This window comes from Cinclus cinclus, chromosome 12, assembly GCF_963662255.1.
Source record: "Cinclus cinclus chromosome 12, bCinCin1.1, whole genome shotgun sequence".
Classification (NCBI taxonomy): domain Eukaryota; kingdom Metazoa; phylum Chordata; class Aves; order Passeriformes; family Cinclidae; genus Cinclus; species Cinclus cinclus.
In genome coordinates, this window is record NC_085057.1 from 12,183,934 (window position 1) to 12,200,202 (window position 16,269).

Sequence of the window (16,269 nt, forward strand, 5' to 3'; positions counted from 1 at the left end):
TATTTCTATAGCAATGCCCAAAAGTGTGCTTTTATATCACCCAAAGAAGTCATTACTGATATTTAAATTTAACTCTTCTATACTATATGATTAACATCTTTGAATTTCAGCATCCTATTTTAATGCACATTTGATAAATACCAGTTAGATAAAAGGATTACATGTACACGTAGATTATGCATCTAAAGTTGCAAAAGTAAATTGGTTTACCTTTTAGAAGAGCTACTTTGACAATAGGTTCATTTAGATCTTGGTCATCCATTTGAGCATCTAAAAAAAAACCCCACACCTTTCAGAAAGCAGGCAGACTGCAGACAGTTCTCATATACACATTCTTTACATGGAGAGAAGATTTTATGTCCTTCTCAATTTATGAGAGTCAAATTATGAAGCTGCAAAATAAGACCGTACTGTTCAAAGCTTGCCTCTAACTCTGCATAATACACTCCATTCCTTTAAGAAAATGCTCATGATTACTTATATTTGATTCAAACTAATTAGAGGTTACAGAAATGTCAGTTAAACTCTTACCTGTAGTGTCGTCACTGCTTTTTTCCTTGCTTGGGCTAAGGGTGTCAGACAAATCATTCGATTCTTTGATTCGTGCTTGGTTCTCTGCAAGAGACAAGGAAAAGCAACTACAATCAACAAATGCTTTGTTCATGATTTCTCCTGTACACCAAATGACTGCTAAATGTCAACTGAAAACAACTTGGTTCAAGAAACGGTTAAAAACCTGGTGGTGCTTATTTCTTTGCAAGTCTGGGCTAAAATGGATTTCACATCCCTGGAGTCATTAACCCAGCCTAGCCTCTAATAAGGGATGCAACTGCCTCGTGCACAGCTTGAACTTGGGTTAATGCTGTGTTCTTGCCAGCTGGAACTGTGGAAAAGCTGATTCAATCCGCAAACAAACAAGAAAAGAAAACCAGAACAATGCAGACACTGTAGGAAGTCAGAGTGAAACTGCTGTTAAGAATAAAACCGTGCTTCAGTATTTTGGACAAATAAAATAATAACAAGTCTTGTACATACTATACTGTTCAAAAGAAGTGTGGTGTGAACCATGAGAATCACAGCAATATAAACTGATACACTAGTTTCCAGATAACACCATTTAAACTGAAAATTCTAAGAGAAGCAGTCTACGTTGCTTCCACAAAAAAAAAATTACATTCATGAAATATCTGTTCATATATAATTCAGCACTGTATTACATGCAACTTTGTGAAGCCACACAGTTGTTTTGGTGTGGTTTTTTTTTTTTTGTTTTGGTTTTTTTGTTTGTTTGCTGCATTTTTTGTTAGTTTTTTCCTAGATTTTTAGTGGAGACCACATATTTTCAAAAGATAAGAGGCTTTAATTACCCTAGTGCATCTTTGTCCCACACAGAATCACTCCCGACTCAAAGTCCAAATATTATATGTGACTGAAATACATTTTTAAAAATTTTTCTTAAATAACAATCACGGTTTAGTTCCGATGGGTCCAGTAAAAAAGGACACACCACCTCTAGTGTGGGCTAACCCAGCAGGTCTGCCAGTAAGGAACTGTCACCAACACATAGGTGAGGTTATGCAAAATGAAATCTTTCTTGACTGCCTATTGAGAGCCTTGCTTTGACAGCACTGCTGCCCACCTGCAGGTTAACAGAGCTTTCCTCTGAGTCAAGTTCCAGGCAGAGATATTATAAGAAAAGGGGTCAATACAGCATTCCCAGTACACAGACTTCTACCATCCATGGAGAAAAGCACAGTGAACACAAATAATTTCACCACATACAGGTAATGTGCATGCAACAATGAAGTACCAGCATACGGGAAGAAAGAAGCACATCAATAAATAAATAGTGTTATACAACAGGGTTAGCGTATGAAAATAAGTAAAAACCAAGGGAATTACAAGACATCTTTTCAAATAACAAGAGAACACACAGAATTAACTCCCCCAAAACAAAAGAAGTAGAAACTGGAGACAACCTGTGCAGCTACATTAGGAAATCCAACATGACAGAACACAGGTTAACAGAAAAAAAAAAAAAAAACAAACCTCAGAAGTTTTCTTAATCTAACATGAGAAGTTTTCTCTAACTTATGCTACATTAACATCCACTTGTACACAAAACAGAGCAGCAAGTACAAAAAAGCAGCTGATGAAGAGCAAGACTCTTCCCATCCCAATGCAACTGAAATCACTGTAGAAGAGGAAGGGGAAAGGCACCTGTACAGTTAAAGCACACTAGAGGTTCAGACCTGGCAGGGATTCCAAACTGATCTCTGGGGGTGGGTGGCTCTTTGCTAAAACAAAAAGGGATCTTTCTTATTTTTAGGAATAAGGTTTTTAACTAATATCCAAAGGTGTTACAAATCAAAACATTTTACATTATCATATAGAACCAAGCTCACAGGACTGTCACTAAAACTGTAATAATTACTAAACCAAGTAATATATTATTTTTTTTAAACTATTAAGAAAAGTATAACCTAAAAGCCTCACCCATGTCACTTTTATTAGTGGCTGATCCAGAAGCACTAAGCTGAGCAAGATCCATATCCAACTAACTTTACCATATCTGGGCATCCATGGAAATACTGCTTTCCTGCTCTGTGCAAAACGGGAGGAACACTGCAAGCTCCAACCACTGAATTTAATTCTCTTCCCCACAGCACCCCCTTATATACTTCCCTCCCACCCACCCTTGGTACATCAGCTTTTACCCCCCTCCTGTCCCCCCACCCCCTCTGAAACAAGGCACAAAAGATGAGGCACCAGAGGTAAGATGCACCAGCTTTACATGTGAAACAGCAGAAGACAGACAAATTATTAGAAACCTTCCTATTCTGGAACCAGAGTCGTAAGCATGTAACTCTTTCCTGTACTATATTACATCACAGCAGTTGTTCCTATTTCCCATAATAAAACTGAGCTGAATAAATATAGCCAAAGTGATAAAGTATATTAAAATGTGTTGACATCATACTTGATGAGTTAGAATATATTACCAAACACTAAAAATAGCTCAGAGCTTTGCAATGGAAGGGGCATGCGAGTGTTATATTACAGTTATTGTATGCATTCTTTTGCCAAATATGGCACCTTGTCTATAGCTTTCTCACATACAGAAGGGTAGTTAAAGGTGCCATTCCATGCATTAAAGGAAGACAATATAAATTAAAATGGCTCTACTGGACCTTTTAACAAACTAACTTTTATTTAACACAACAACACTTTGCAGAAGGACAGAGGGTAAAGAACTGAGGTAGAATACCCAGACATCAATAAAGAACTGCAAGAGAGGCATGAGTGAGCCTGCAAGTCCAAACAGTCTTGCACTATTAGACACTTGAGAAACAGTGACCTGCACACTTGGTAGCAATCCTGACCATGGCATTGTGAGGTAAGGACAACTGTTCCTTGACAAGTCTGTTCTAATTAGCTCCTTTAATTTAACTTGCTTTATACATTAGAGAAGCACAGATATATTTTACATGTAAAAGACACATTTAGGAGGTTAATACTTATTTTAAAGTTATGAGGGTGTAAGACAGAAAACAGTCAAATTAAAACACTGTAAAACACAGTTTTATTTAAAACTTAAAATGATACCAAACATTATTTCTATGTGGCCCTACAATAAAACCAAAATCACGTTAGGAATTCATGCAGGCACTAAAGCTTGAATTGAATTTACAACAATTACTTTTTCTTTTTAAAATGCATATTCAAGTTAAGAACTCAGTCAATATTGAAACTAGCATTTCATGCACTCAATCTTCAAAAATGGTTTCCATTAAATCTTTTTAGCTTACAATAGTATTTGGAGTAGAGTTCAGCAAACAATTTCCCTCCCCTTTATTGAATTTCTCCTCAAATGAGTATTCAATCAAAACTCAAACTGCTGGCTTAACACAGAACATGCACTGAGTGAGAGAAAAAGCATGCTTCAACAACAGTTAAATAATCCAGAAGTCTAACCTTTCAAAAGCTTTGTTTCTTCCACTTTGGTTAGATGTCCTTCATCTATGATCTTGTCTGCCAAACAAAATAAGTGTTACTTTCCAAGCTCAAATTTTCCCTGCACGCATCTACGCAGAGTACATTCCATGACCAAATTAAAAGCTGATAATATTACTTCCTACTCAGGCTTGAACAAAAACTTGATTCTGGCACTGAATAACAAAACAGAGCACACAAGCCTACTAGAACTTTGTGATACAGTGCATAATTATTTCTCCTTATTAACTTACATAATGCTGCAGTTCACTAATGAGAATTCAGAAAAAAATAATTTTAGGTACTTGAAAATAATAAAAAAAAAAATCTAATCAGAGGCAACAAATAATTAACACATTTCTCAAGTTCAGTTATCAAAAAAGGAATTGGAAGAGCTGGTTGCATGAAATCAACATCCACCCAACACAGCAGAAATCTAGAAATGTACCACAGTAAAACAGCAATAGAGTCCCCTTGATATCAACATTGCTTTTAAGAGCCCCTGTGAAAAGTACAAAGAAACAGCCTTTCTTTGTTTAAACCTTTCAAGAGAGCTGCAGAAACCTCCAAAAAACTAGGAGTGCATTACATTCAGGTTCATGAAAAATGGAGTTTTTATACAGAGTCTACTTTAGGGAAGTCTATTCATGTATGTGAGGTACACAAAAATCTTAGAAGTAGAATTTGAGACTAGATTGCTAACTTCATCCTAACTCCTGCTAGGACATAAAGGTAAACAAGAACATCAAAGGAAGAACAGGATTGGATTAATCAAAGACACTAAAAAAACTACTGAATAGTTTATTTCTTTTTGCAGATGAGATTTCATTATTTCTAATTCCTTAAGAAGTGATGCCAGCACAGAAGTATCGAGGGTCCCATATTACAGATCACATCCTTGACTTCTGTGGAGTGATTTTGCAGTTTAGTCCATGCTGAAAGCTGTTAGCCCCTGAAATATCAGGCTTGAAGCTGCCTCTTCCTCCCCCTCCCTGTCAGATCCCTGATGAGCAGGCAGGGAATGCAGTTAGCTAGATACTCCATGTGCTGTCAACAGGTAACTGAGACACAGAGAAGGCTGAATGAACAGCACATACAAGAAAGTACAAACTAAAGAAGCTGGATGACAGTAAATACTCTTCAAATTAAAACAAAACAAAACAAACAAGCAACAACAACAAAAAAACACCACCAAACCAAACAAACAAAAAAAGCCCCATAAAAAACTTTAGCCAGCATTTCCAGCTTCAAGTACCTCCAAAGATTAATTTGTCCCTCTACTCCTCTGATGGCATGTTGCTGTAACTATGACAAACTAAGGACAGATGCAAGACAAGATCTGGCAGGAGATATCTCTTACAACCCTAGATGGTAGACAAGCTTTCAGACAAAAAGCCCTGAAGTCTGAAGAAGGGTTTTCATGGCCAGAAGGTTGTCCTTTACTCTGCCCTCCCTCACACAGATAAGAGTCTAAAAGAGATGTTCCCTCCATCTCCTTTTATTTAACCGAATATTATCTTGTATTGGAGCAATATTTTACTAGCACTGCTTCAGAAACACATGCAACAGCACAGTGGATTTTCAGGACTGGCTTTAGGTCTCAAGCAACTGTAGGAGATCACTCATCATCCAAGTTCAGAACAGCCTCGAGTTCCTCAGAGCTCGTGAGAATGACTGTGCCTAGACTGAGCAGGGAATCAAGTTACTGCAGCCACACGTCAGGAGTTCAAGTGATATCATGAGTCCTCTTCCATTTTAAAATAAAATAAATCTAAACAAAAGTCTTCATATATCATGATTCCAGGACTCAGCTGTGGCTGGAAGAGGGGTGGAGGGGAAGGCACCAAGAAAAAAGCTGAGGAATTCTCCCTGTAGATCTGAATAAAACAGCTGAACACAAAAACATCTTTTGTTTCATCTGAAGGGGTAACACCTCAACCATGCTAGACTGCTCACTTCAAATAAGTTTCTGTAATCAGCTTATAGAGGAAAATTGAGCATTATGAATTGAGGATCTTTTAGCTTACACAATTCAGTAACTGCTAAACCCCAAAGAATTGCAATACAAAGCAAACTACCCTTCTTGAAACAGATGTTTTCCAAACTGAAACTTCTGCAGCAATTCTTTACACTCCATTTCCATGACTAAAAGAAACTGCAGGCATTTTTTTCTTTTTTTTTTGTTTTTTTTTGTTTTGTTTTTTGGTTTGTCTTTTTTAAATTATTTCCATGGTGGTTTATTGTTTTCTCGTGTCCTCTACTGATTTCACCATTTGTACAAAAGGTATCTCCTTGGCACTGTTTCTTCAGCCAAGACCTTGAGCAGCAGCACTCATGTTTCTGCCCAGCCTGACCCAAAGCTGACACATCCAGTGCTTTGCACTTGGTGACTCACACCTCTCCTAACTTACAGAACAAGAATGTTTCAAGAGTGTGTTTCAAGAATGCTACCACTAATATATGGCATAAGCCAACAGAAAAATAGTCTATTTCAGCACGCTGGTGTTTAGGTAATACACAGAAAACTGGATGTTGGTATCACCAAACTCCATAGAATTTTATTTTTCACTGTTACCATCCAAGTCACTAAAAATGGCAGAATCCAGACAACAATGAGAAAAGACAGAGATGTCTTCTTTAAAATATCTCTTCTTTAAAACATCTCTTTCAAATCTCTGCATTTTTTTATTTTACTATTTCAGAAAACTTCATAAAACTGTTTTGCTTTAAAATCAATTTGTGTTTTCCCTGAATCAAGACATGAAATCTTAGCTACCAAAATACAAATTAGGGTGAGGATTCCAGCTTTAATTTCTGGCACAACAAAACTTTGGCTTTCACGCTATCCAGTCTCTACTTAGCAGAAAGCAAAGAGGTACATATAAGTAATGTTTCTACTGACACAGTCTGCTGTAAAGTCAAGCTTTCAGTTTGTCTTTAAGATAAATTCATGTTTCCTTTTGCAGCTTAAAGCCAGCTTTCCTTTAGGATTTTAGGCATTTCCTATCTTTTCAATTTAAGAACTCCATTCTAGACTAGGTTGACTATCCCTATGTGCACTATAACATTAAAATTATCACTTAAGTAACATGACCCCTCTCCATTTATATTTTGGCATCAAAATGGTCTTTGAAGTTGGCCAGGTTTGAAAACCAATAAAAAACTTGTCCCTCAAGCCACAAATTTCCAACCATCTGAAAAAAGTGATTCTAAACAGCTTTAACTTTACTTGACACCTGCACTGCAACAACTGCTATTAATAAAACTGCAAAAAATCAGCTTGGTGAAAAGAAAGAATTTGACTTGCATTTAAAATTAAAAGCAAAAATCATAAAATAAGGGAAAAAATAATGACACAAGGGTTGGACTGGAGTGAAAGACAAGAAGCTATTAGGGCAACAAATCTCACTTGGGTCTATACATCACCACATTTTTTGCTAATAATGCATATCATGTACTGATCAAAAAGAAGCATCATGACTTCTGCTCTTGGTATCACTGATTTTAACCAGTGGTTATTAAAAAAAAAAAAAAAATGGAATGACCAACAAGTGAACTGGATGTAATGATCAGAAAGTAAGAGGCTTCCCAGATCATTCAGAGCCAGATTTCATAACACTTCACAGATGTTAGAGATCAGGACAAATTACTGGATGATATTGTGAGTGCATTGTGCTTAAAAACCAAAATTTACATAATGTCTTGAAAAATCTACAGAAGCTGGAATTTAGAAACTGTCTAGTTTCTGGGATTTTTACTATACCATTATTGCTTAAGTAACAAACCTACTCCTCTTTCAGTACTTAAACCTATGGGCAAAACCCCAACATACTACCACACAATGAACTGTATTTTCTTCCTCTGTATTGCCAATCTTTATGATATTGTTCTACACTATTTGCTGTGTGCCTTAAAACTTGACTTCCTGACAATCTCTGGAACTGTAATTTTTCTCTCCAGGAGTCCCCCAACTCTTGCTGCTACACAGAGCAAAGAACAGGAGTAGGACTGAAGGGCAACACTTACATACAAAAGGAAAATAATAGATCCTACAGTTTGCAGTTTTTAACCTCATGATATTGCGAGGCCTGACTAAACACATTTGAACGCAGAAAAGGCAAACCTTGGGTCCAAGAAGAAATAAGAGTCAATGATTTGGATTTTTTCCTGATGTGAGAGTAAAAACTTAGACTGTCAACAAAAACTGCAAAATACTGAACCCTTTTGAACTCATTCATTCCTTTAAAAGTGAAGCAGTCATAGTCTTCACTCTGTAGTTTTCAGTGTCTTGAGAAAGGGTAGGCATAAATTCACTGATCTCAATTTTACTCTTATTAACACTTCTTTCACATCTTAGAATATTTTACTAGATACCATTGATCACTTCCTTCTCAATAGTGACAGGACTGATCACATTTAGTTTGCAGAAGTGATACTAATCAAAATTTTGCAAAAATAGGTTAAGCTAACATCCAAACAATGAAAACAGGCTACCAATTTGTGTTTGAACAACACACAGTATGCTCTTCATGGTCTAGACAAAAAAAAATGTTTACTCAAGCATTTAACTTCATTTTTATGTACTGAAAAGACAAGGTGCATACAAGATCTTTGCAAAATTTAGACTTATTTTATACTGCAGCCTGACAGAAGACAGCTACAAGTCATTAATTTTTTAAATAAACATTTTTCAAATAAATAAAGTTTAAATTTTCTTAGACAAACATTAGCAGTATCACATCATTTGGTTTATGGCACTGCAACCTGGATCACAAGCAGAAAACTCAAAGTCTGCTACACTTCCTCATGAAAATTTGAGAGGAAAGAGCCCAATGGGCATAATGTCAAAAATCATCCTGTCTTATTTCTGCTTCTAAATGCTTCTCTGCTCAGTTTTAGGTACATAATTTCCATAAACTCTAAAGTAAAAAAAAAACAAAAAAACAAGTTATCTTGAAATTTAATAGCACTTTATTTCTCTTCATTCTAATGATACTTTTTCTTTCAGTAGGCATGAAGTATTAACATTTTCAGTTTTTCCCTTAATATAGATGTGCAAACAGTGCTGTTTCATCACTCATTTTCAAAAGTATTTGCCTTGAAAAACATGTTTCACATTCCAGAAGAACACATCCATCTAAAGACAGGTATAGCAATTTTCTGGTTTTCTTCAGTCTCTTGGATTTCCACATACAAACTATGGACTTGTTTTTCCTTTTGTTCTTTTGTTACAACTAATTTGGAGAATGTGTAAGGGCTTTAATTATCAGATAAATTATAGATATGTGAAAAGTCACCTCATTCTCTATCCTTCTGCTGCCTGTGATGTTTGCTTAAAATGATAGGTTTCAACTTAATTTGTAACAGGTGAAAAATTACACTCAGTTTTAAACACCATGTGGCAATACCACCACCCTTTTGTTGGTCAGGGCACAGTAATGGATGAACTTTGAACAAGACACAATGTGAACATCACTTTGCAAAAATAAAGATATCCTGTTACTTCTTCTACCAGACATCTGCTCAATACCACAGTGCCACAATTCTGTACTTAGAAAATTTCTGCTACTACAGAAATATTAGTGACAAACTCTGGTTTCATCCACCTTTTCTGTGTTTTCTGTTGTTTTTAAAGCAAATGTGAACACTCTTGTACTCACTCTGACATTCTATGAACTGATGAATAAAAGTGCAGTCCCCTCCACTCTTTGAAAGAAAGTGCTCTAGTAGAGAAAGAAACACTTCAGTTTACATCTTCTTATAATTTTCAAATTGATGCAACAAAAAATTTGAAAGGCATATTAACAATATTTGTCAGTGTATTCACAATGGACTTCTGAATCAAATCTGAGTTAATATGCAAGCAGACAAGACATAAAATTGAAATGATGTCTGAATGATACTAGGAAATAGATTACTCTTTTAAACTGAGCAGAAGAAAGGACTTCAGCTGCATTTTCAAAAGAAACAGGTTTTTAACCTATATTCTTCAGCATTGTTATTAGCTTTAAACAGGTATTTTTTAAGTTTTCCATTAAACTTCATGTTGATTCTTCATATTTAACACCCTCTATTTTAAAAGTGTTGTTGAATATATGCCTATATTTTTTGAACAGTTTCACTTTGAGAAAACAGTTCTGTAGCAAAGTTGCTAAAACTGGGCTCCATTCCCAGGTTTACTCAAGTCCTTGTTCAGCTCACAAATCTGTCAGAATCCTGCATGTCTTCAAGATACCAGCACTTCCTTTCTGTAGAACCTCAAAAACCCTTTGACCAAGAGTCCAGCAGTGGGAAACGGCTGTCATTAGTACAAAGCTGTAGAATGTGGCACACTTTAACCAAATTGTTCAATCATTACCTCTGACATTAGAAGCTCAAATGCAATAGTAAGATTTACTACATTTCAAAGTTACTCTAAAAAGTAAACTTGTTTTTAACCCACAAGGACAAAGCTTTTATAAAACAGCACCATGGCTGTAACATTTATTTTCCATATTTAAACTTCCTTGTTTTTTCTTTTCATTTTTTTACCTGGTCCTCTGAGTGACTGTAAACAAATTTCTAGTATCTTTCTTTATGTAATATATGGCTCAAAAATGTAAAGATTAAAGCCAGGTGTGGTGCAACACACTGAGAAAAATACCACTTTTTGAAACAACTTAGTTCTACACAACTTTTATCAGGGGCTTTCTGTACAAACAAGCTCCTCTTTTCTGTATGTCCAAATGAGAGAGAAAGAATGCCTAACCATCAGCCTCTAATACACTTATTTTGTTAAAAGCCTCTGGCAAGGCTGTTTAGTTCTTAGCTCCTCTACTCTGAATACAGCTATTGACTGCTACAACCACAGAAAAAGTAATGTAAAACCATGTTTCTTGTCATGGCCAGGTAGTGTGCCTGTGCACACACTTTGAGACAAAGAGACACAACAGGAATTTTTAAAAGCATACTGATTTTACATGGGTTTTACAGTTTTCCTCTTTCTTTCCTGCTCAATCTGTATTATAAATGCAAAATTCTTAGCTCTTCTAAATACTGCAAAACTAAAAATTAAAAAAAAAATAAAACAACAACCAACCGCCCCCAAAAAACAAAAAAACTCCACCCCCCCAAAAACAAACAACACAACCCAAAAAACAAACAAACTAAACCAACCCCCCCCACCCCAAAAAACCCAAACCCAGTAGTAACTGCTTCCTGTTGCTTTTATGAGAACAAAATCCAAAATCTGGCAGAGCAAATAGCTGCCCATCTGTCACACAAGGGCTACAAAAAGGCCCAGAATGCCATGAACACAAGGCAGCAAGCTGTAAAATGCCAGAGATATGGGGATAGATCAGGTATGGCAGAGATGCAGAAAAATGTACTACTGACAGAATAATGAAAAACTATGCTAAAATAAAGAATGAAATAGCATGGTATGTGCATGACAAAAAAGGTGCTAGATTATATAAACACACGGAAAAAGAACTTGAATGAGCAGTTATACATTGTCTGTACTCAAAGAAAAATAACGTGGCAAACAGCTTCCTGGAACTTCCAGGTTTAAGCACAGGTTCCACTATTACTCATAGGATGGAGGAACCTATCTTGCCATGCATCAATTCAGATGACACTGACTCTTGTATAACTCAAAATAAGTCCCAAAGGGATTGTTTCTTCACCTTTGGCCAAAAAAGTGAGTTTCAGTGATATAATAATATTTGTTAGAATCACAGAATGATTTTTAAATGGGCAATTTTAAAATATGAACTTGTAAAAAGTATCCATATTTAAAAATTTCACATTACATTCCTACCAACAATTTAAAAATAAACAAAAGAAGTTACTTTCATAACATCATACTAGATTTGATTTTTTAAAATTATTCCTCTATACAATAATTTGTATTCAAAGTCAGAGGTCAACAGATTTTAGGAAATGTTTCAAATGAGCTCAAGTTTAAAAAAGAGAAAAACAGATAAACCATTCTATCAAATATTAAGCTATTACCAACCTAAAATTATGCACCAGCAAGATGGATCAATCCATATAAAAATAAAATCTCATGGCAGTGAAGTGGGAACATGCATTGAATGTCCTGCTTGCTACCCTCAATATGCACCACAGCTAAGTGCCTCAAATGCTAAGACACTTGGGGGGGGAACCAGTACTCTTAGCTTTAGGAGAGGTTTTGGTGCAGTCCTGGAAGTGTTTAACAGATCTCTCCTCCTGCTCCCAATAAGGACCAGCCATGAGGTTATGTTGTGATTAACTTTTGATTTTGCTATTGGTCTCTCTAGTTAGGAACCTCATCATTTACAAATATGCATATGGAGCTTCAAAATTCTGTTTCAAAAATATAAATACAGGAATCCTTAAACACTGAATATTGCTTAAAACCATGAGTTGTCTGTATAGGTCCCTGAACCTTCAAAGCAATGCTACCACCATTCCTCAGATTGCAGAAGCAACCCACATCAAGGAAAAAAAATAAATTAACATGAGAGGACAAATATATCTCAACCAATTAAACCACCTGGAATTATAACTGGAATAGTTTTTGCTATACATTATACTGGACAATTCCATTCAAAAAACTTTGCTAAGACACATGTGTTAAGACAAATAAGCCAAAATATTTGGCTCTAATTGGCTATTAAAATCCTCTATCACTTAGTTAAATTTGTATTAATTCCTGTTTCACATCAAGATACTCTTGAGTTTTAACATGTTAGTTTCCACTGTTTATAGATTTAAAATACTCACATTCTTCATGTTAAAGTTATAAAAAACCAGGTTTTGCTGACTTTACTTAGCATACCTAACTTCACTATGAAAGCACTATGTCTATGTGTTGCAAGAGTAAATTAAAAGCAAAAACCATCAATGAGTTCTCCACTTTCTTGTTCCATAGCCCTGACATCATTCAATCAGTAGTCTCCCACTGATTGCAGTGACAGCCCATCACAAACAAAAAAAAAAAGCCCCAAGAAAAAAATGCAGCCTCCAAGTGGTTTTGCTGTATTTTACAGAGCTTTCTAACTGTAACTGGAAGTAAAAGCAAAAAAAAAAAGAAAAAAAGAAAAAAAGCTGGTCAGAGTGGACAAATTCATTTGTAAAGAGAAAAAATTCCAAGCAAAACTTTAGAGAACATTTTGAATTTGTTCATTTTCAAACAACAACCATAAAACAAAAGGTAGCCTTCAGATACACTACCTTTCTCTGTGCTCCCATTAATTTTAGGTATGAAGTCATCAACTTGTATGCCTAGGATTAAGAAAGGGCATTATTTTTGGAATCAAGAAAAATGTTTTGGGTTTTGTTTCTTTACAAACACAGCATTTTGAAATGTACCTAGCTTTTCACACCACCTCCTCACAAGTAGCTAATGAGACAAACCAGGCAAAGTTTGATGCGTTTCCTACTACAGATCATGTTGCTGTTTGTGAAAACCTCTAAGAAGTGATTAACTCCAAAGAATTACTGCCTATTACATACATATACGTGTGTATATATATGTGTGTGTGTGTGTATATGTATATATATATATATATATATACACAAACACAAGGGTGTTTTTATTCTAAGGGCTCGAAGTCCCCTCCACGCCTCGGGCCAGAGCCAACAGCCGCAGCAGCAGCGCCCTCTGCCGGCCCTGCCCCGGCACGGACCCACCAGTCCAGGATCGCTCCCTACTGGGCTAACTGGGAACCAGAACTGGAACCCGAACTCTTCTGCCACACACCGATACCACAAGATTATCATAGCAAAAGTAACGGAATAGCAAACCAGAAAACCAGCTTGAAACAAGAAATTGATCATACCTACCTAAGCTGTTGTGTTCTTTAAGAGTTTTCTCCTGAAGGTGTTCTAACCGTACTGTAAACAGAAGTCCAAGAAAAAGGTATTTCACAGATTAAAAGAACAACAAATAATCAAAGTTCCTTCCCCGCTATTGACTAACCTTGCAAAGCAGTCAGCCGCTCATTGGTGAAGTCATTATCAGCCTGCAAAGCTTCTATTTTTGCCTGAAGCTCTTGCTCTCTTTCTTCCATTTCATCTATTTTATGCTGCAATTCCTTTTTTTCAGCCAGTCCTTTTTGTTGGATTTCTTCTTGTCTTCCTTCTGCTACCTGCTCAAAGAAGTTTTTGAAATCAAAACCAAACGTTAAAATCAAATATTAAAATCAAAGCTAACATGTGGAAGAATAGATTTTGAGTTTTATGTAACTAAATGTATGTAACTTCCTTTGCTTATCAGATAAGGAAAATGAAAAAAATGCCAAATCTATTACCTTTATACAAATTTCACTTAAAGTAGACTGAGAAAAATCTCAGAATATCTTAACTCTTTGACTGAGCAACATGAATTTTACAGCAACAATAAAGGGCCCTAGAACTAAGAAATTCTCTAGAACTAAGATTCTCCAGCATCTCAATTCAATCAAAACCCAAGAACCCTTCTGAACTGAACGCACAGACCACCTTGGTTGAAAGTCACATTTTCTTCCTTGCTGGATCTCACAAAAACTTAAGTTTTAAACAGTTTCCTCCCTCAAAACAAGGTACTAAGTTTCAGTTTTGATCCTTCTGGTGCAATAGTTATCAGTGACCAGCCAATTACTGGGAAACCAACTGCCTTAAGACCATCAATGTAACATTATAATTTGGAAACAAAAATTTCTCTGAGGTAGTGAACTAGGAACCTAGGTTCCAATTCCAGTATTTGTCCAAGACAAATGCAAAAATTGTCTCAGGTCTCCAGAGCTAACACCACCACCTTCCTCCTCCACAGATCCTACTTATCTAGATGGGAGACTCTTGGAGAGCAGGCTTTATCATAAAGTGATTATTCTGTTCTCCAGCATAAAGTACCTTAAATACTCATATACTTAGATATTTAGTTTAATATGAAACTTGATAGCAAGATGGAAGATGAGCCATATTATTACAATGTGGTGGACTAGTTATGTTTGTTGTAGCTGCATGAAGCAGCAACATGAAATGCAAATTTATTTCTAATTCTAGTTTTTATTCCACTTACCTTTCTGATGATTAGCTTGAAAGTTATTAGTCCTGGATATATCCAGGACAAATCCATAGCTGGATATTAAGTTTTATACTATAATATATTTCAGCCCCAAAAATACAGCAACTTTCAAAGTTAATGAAGAGGGAACCTTCTTAGGAAGTTACTCAACTGATGACAGTTTCAATCACATTAAAACTGAACCTAGACAATATGTAGATGATAGGCATCTTTCTATTATTAAACTGTTGTTTAGCCCATTTCTGAACTTTTGTTTGCTGCATTAGAAATTGAACTATTTATTTTTTCCACTTATCACAGATCTATCCTAAGTCAGATGAAATTGTCATTACCTTTAGCTTGTCAGAAAGATCTTTAATTTCATTTACAGCTCCATTGTACTTATTAGCTAATTCCCTTAATTCTTCCTGAGTCCGCTCATTCATTTCTTTCAGATGTGTACATTCATCTTCTGTATTACTTAAACTCCGCTGCAAGACAGAATTATTATGCAAGAAATAATAACAAAAGACAAACTACCAAACAGTGCAGATTACCTATTTTTTCTAAGCTGTATAAATGCACAGGATGCCAGCTAGTCTTTGGAGACTTTTTTGACCAAGGGAATATAGCAAATCATGAGGGAGAGGGAGAGGGAGAGGCTGACACTTTAACTGTAAAAGCTCATTGTAAAAGCTCATTTTAAAGCATACTTTGTACAAGTGGTTAAGTATATGCTTCCATAAATGCTGCAGTTTAAACAGGGATTTTTTTAGATTCATGTTTCCCTGTGTATGTCCCACACACAGTAACTTCCGTAAGACAGCATCATGAATTTGGAAAGGAGAAAAGAAGAGCTGAAAGAATCGTTTCTCATTAATGATTTAACAATCACTGTCCTGTCCAATAGGAGAAATAAACATTACTACTTAATATCCAGAAAGTGTCAGAGTACAACAGATACTGACACATGACAGCAGCAAAGCAGGGATCTAAACAGCAGCAGCTACAACTATTTCAGAACTTCCAGAAGACCAGGCATGAAACTTCAGTACCTCCACTTCAGACAATTTTCTGACCACTTCAATTTTCTCCTGAAGGACCCGCCTCAGGGACTCTTTGGCTGTTGTCTCATAGTTGTGTTTGTCTTCCTGTAATGCTATAAGCTCTTTTCGTATACTGTCTTCTGTTTGATTCTGCACATATAAAATAATTCAAGAATAGAATAATTACTGTTTTTGCTCATTAAATAAATTAAATTGTGA

General features: G+C 35.8%; 1 protein-coding gene across 21 annotated transcripts in view; it reads right to left on the minus strand.

Moving 5' to 3' along the window:
* SLMAP (sarcolemma associated protein) overlaps positions 1-16,269 on the minus strand; it is a 78,941-nt gene that overhangs the window by 19,866 nt on the left and 42,806 nt on the right. For 5 of the 21 annotated variants that reach the window (XM_062500871.1, XM_062500872.1, XM_062500873.1 and 2 more), the window contains 9 exons: positions 16,060-16,200; positions 15,358-15,495; positions 13,940-14,108; positions 13,804-13,854; positions 13,192-13,242; positions 9,654-9,716; positions 3,976-4,032; positions 532-615; positions 211-270 (listed from right to left, as the gene is read on the minus strand). In XM_062500871.1, coding sequence (XP_062356855.1) covers positions 211-270; positions 532-615; positions 3,976-4,032; positions 9,654-9,716; positions 13,192-13,242; positions 13,804-13,854; positions 13,940-14,108; positions 15,358-15,495; positions 16,060-16,200 — 814 coding nt within the window. The remainder of the gene's footprint in view (positions 1-210; positions 271-531; positions 616-3,975; positions 4,033-9,653; positions 9,717-13,191; positions 13,243-13,803; positions 13,855-13,939; positions 14,109-15,357; positions 15,496-16,059; positions 16,201-16,269) is intronic. The other 16 variants (XM_062500879.1, XM_062500880.1, XM_062500881.1 and 13 more) reach the window with 10 other exon arrangements.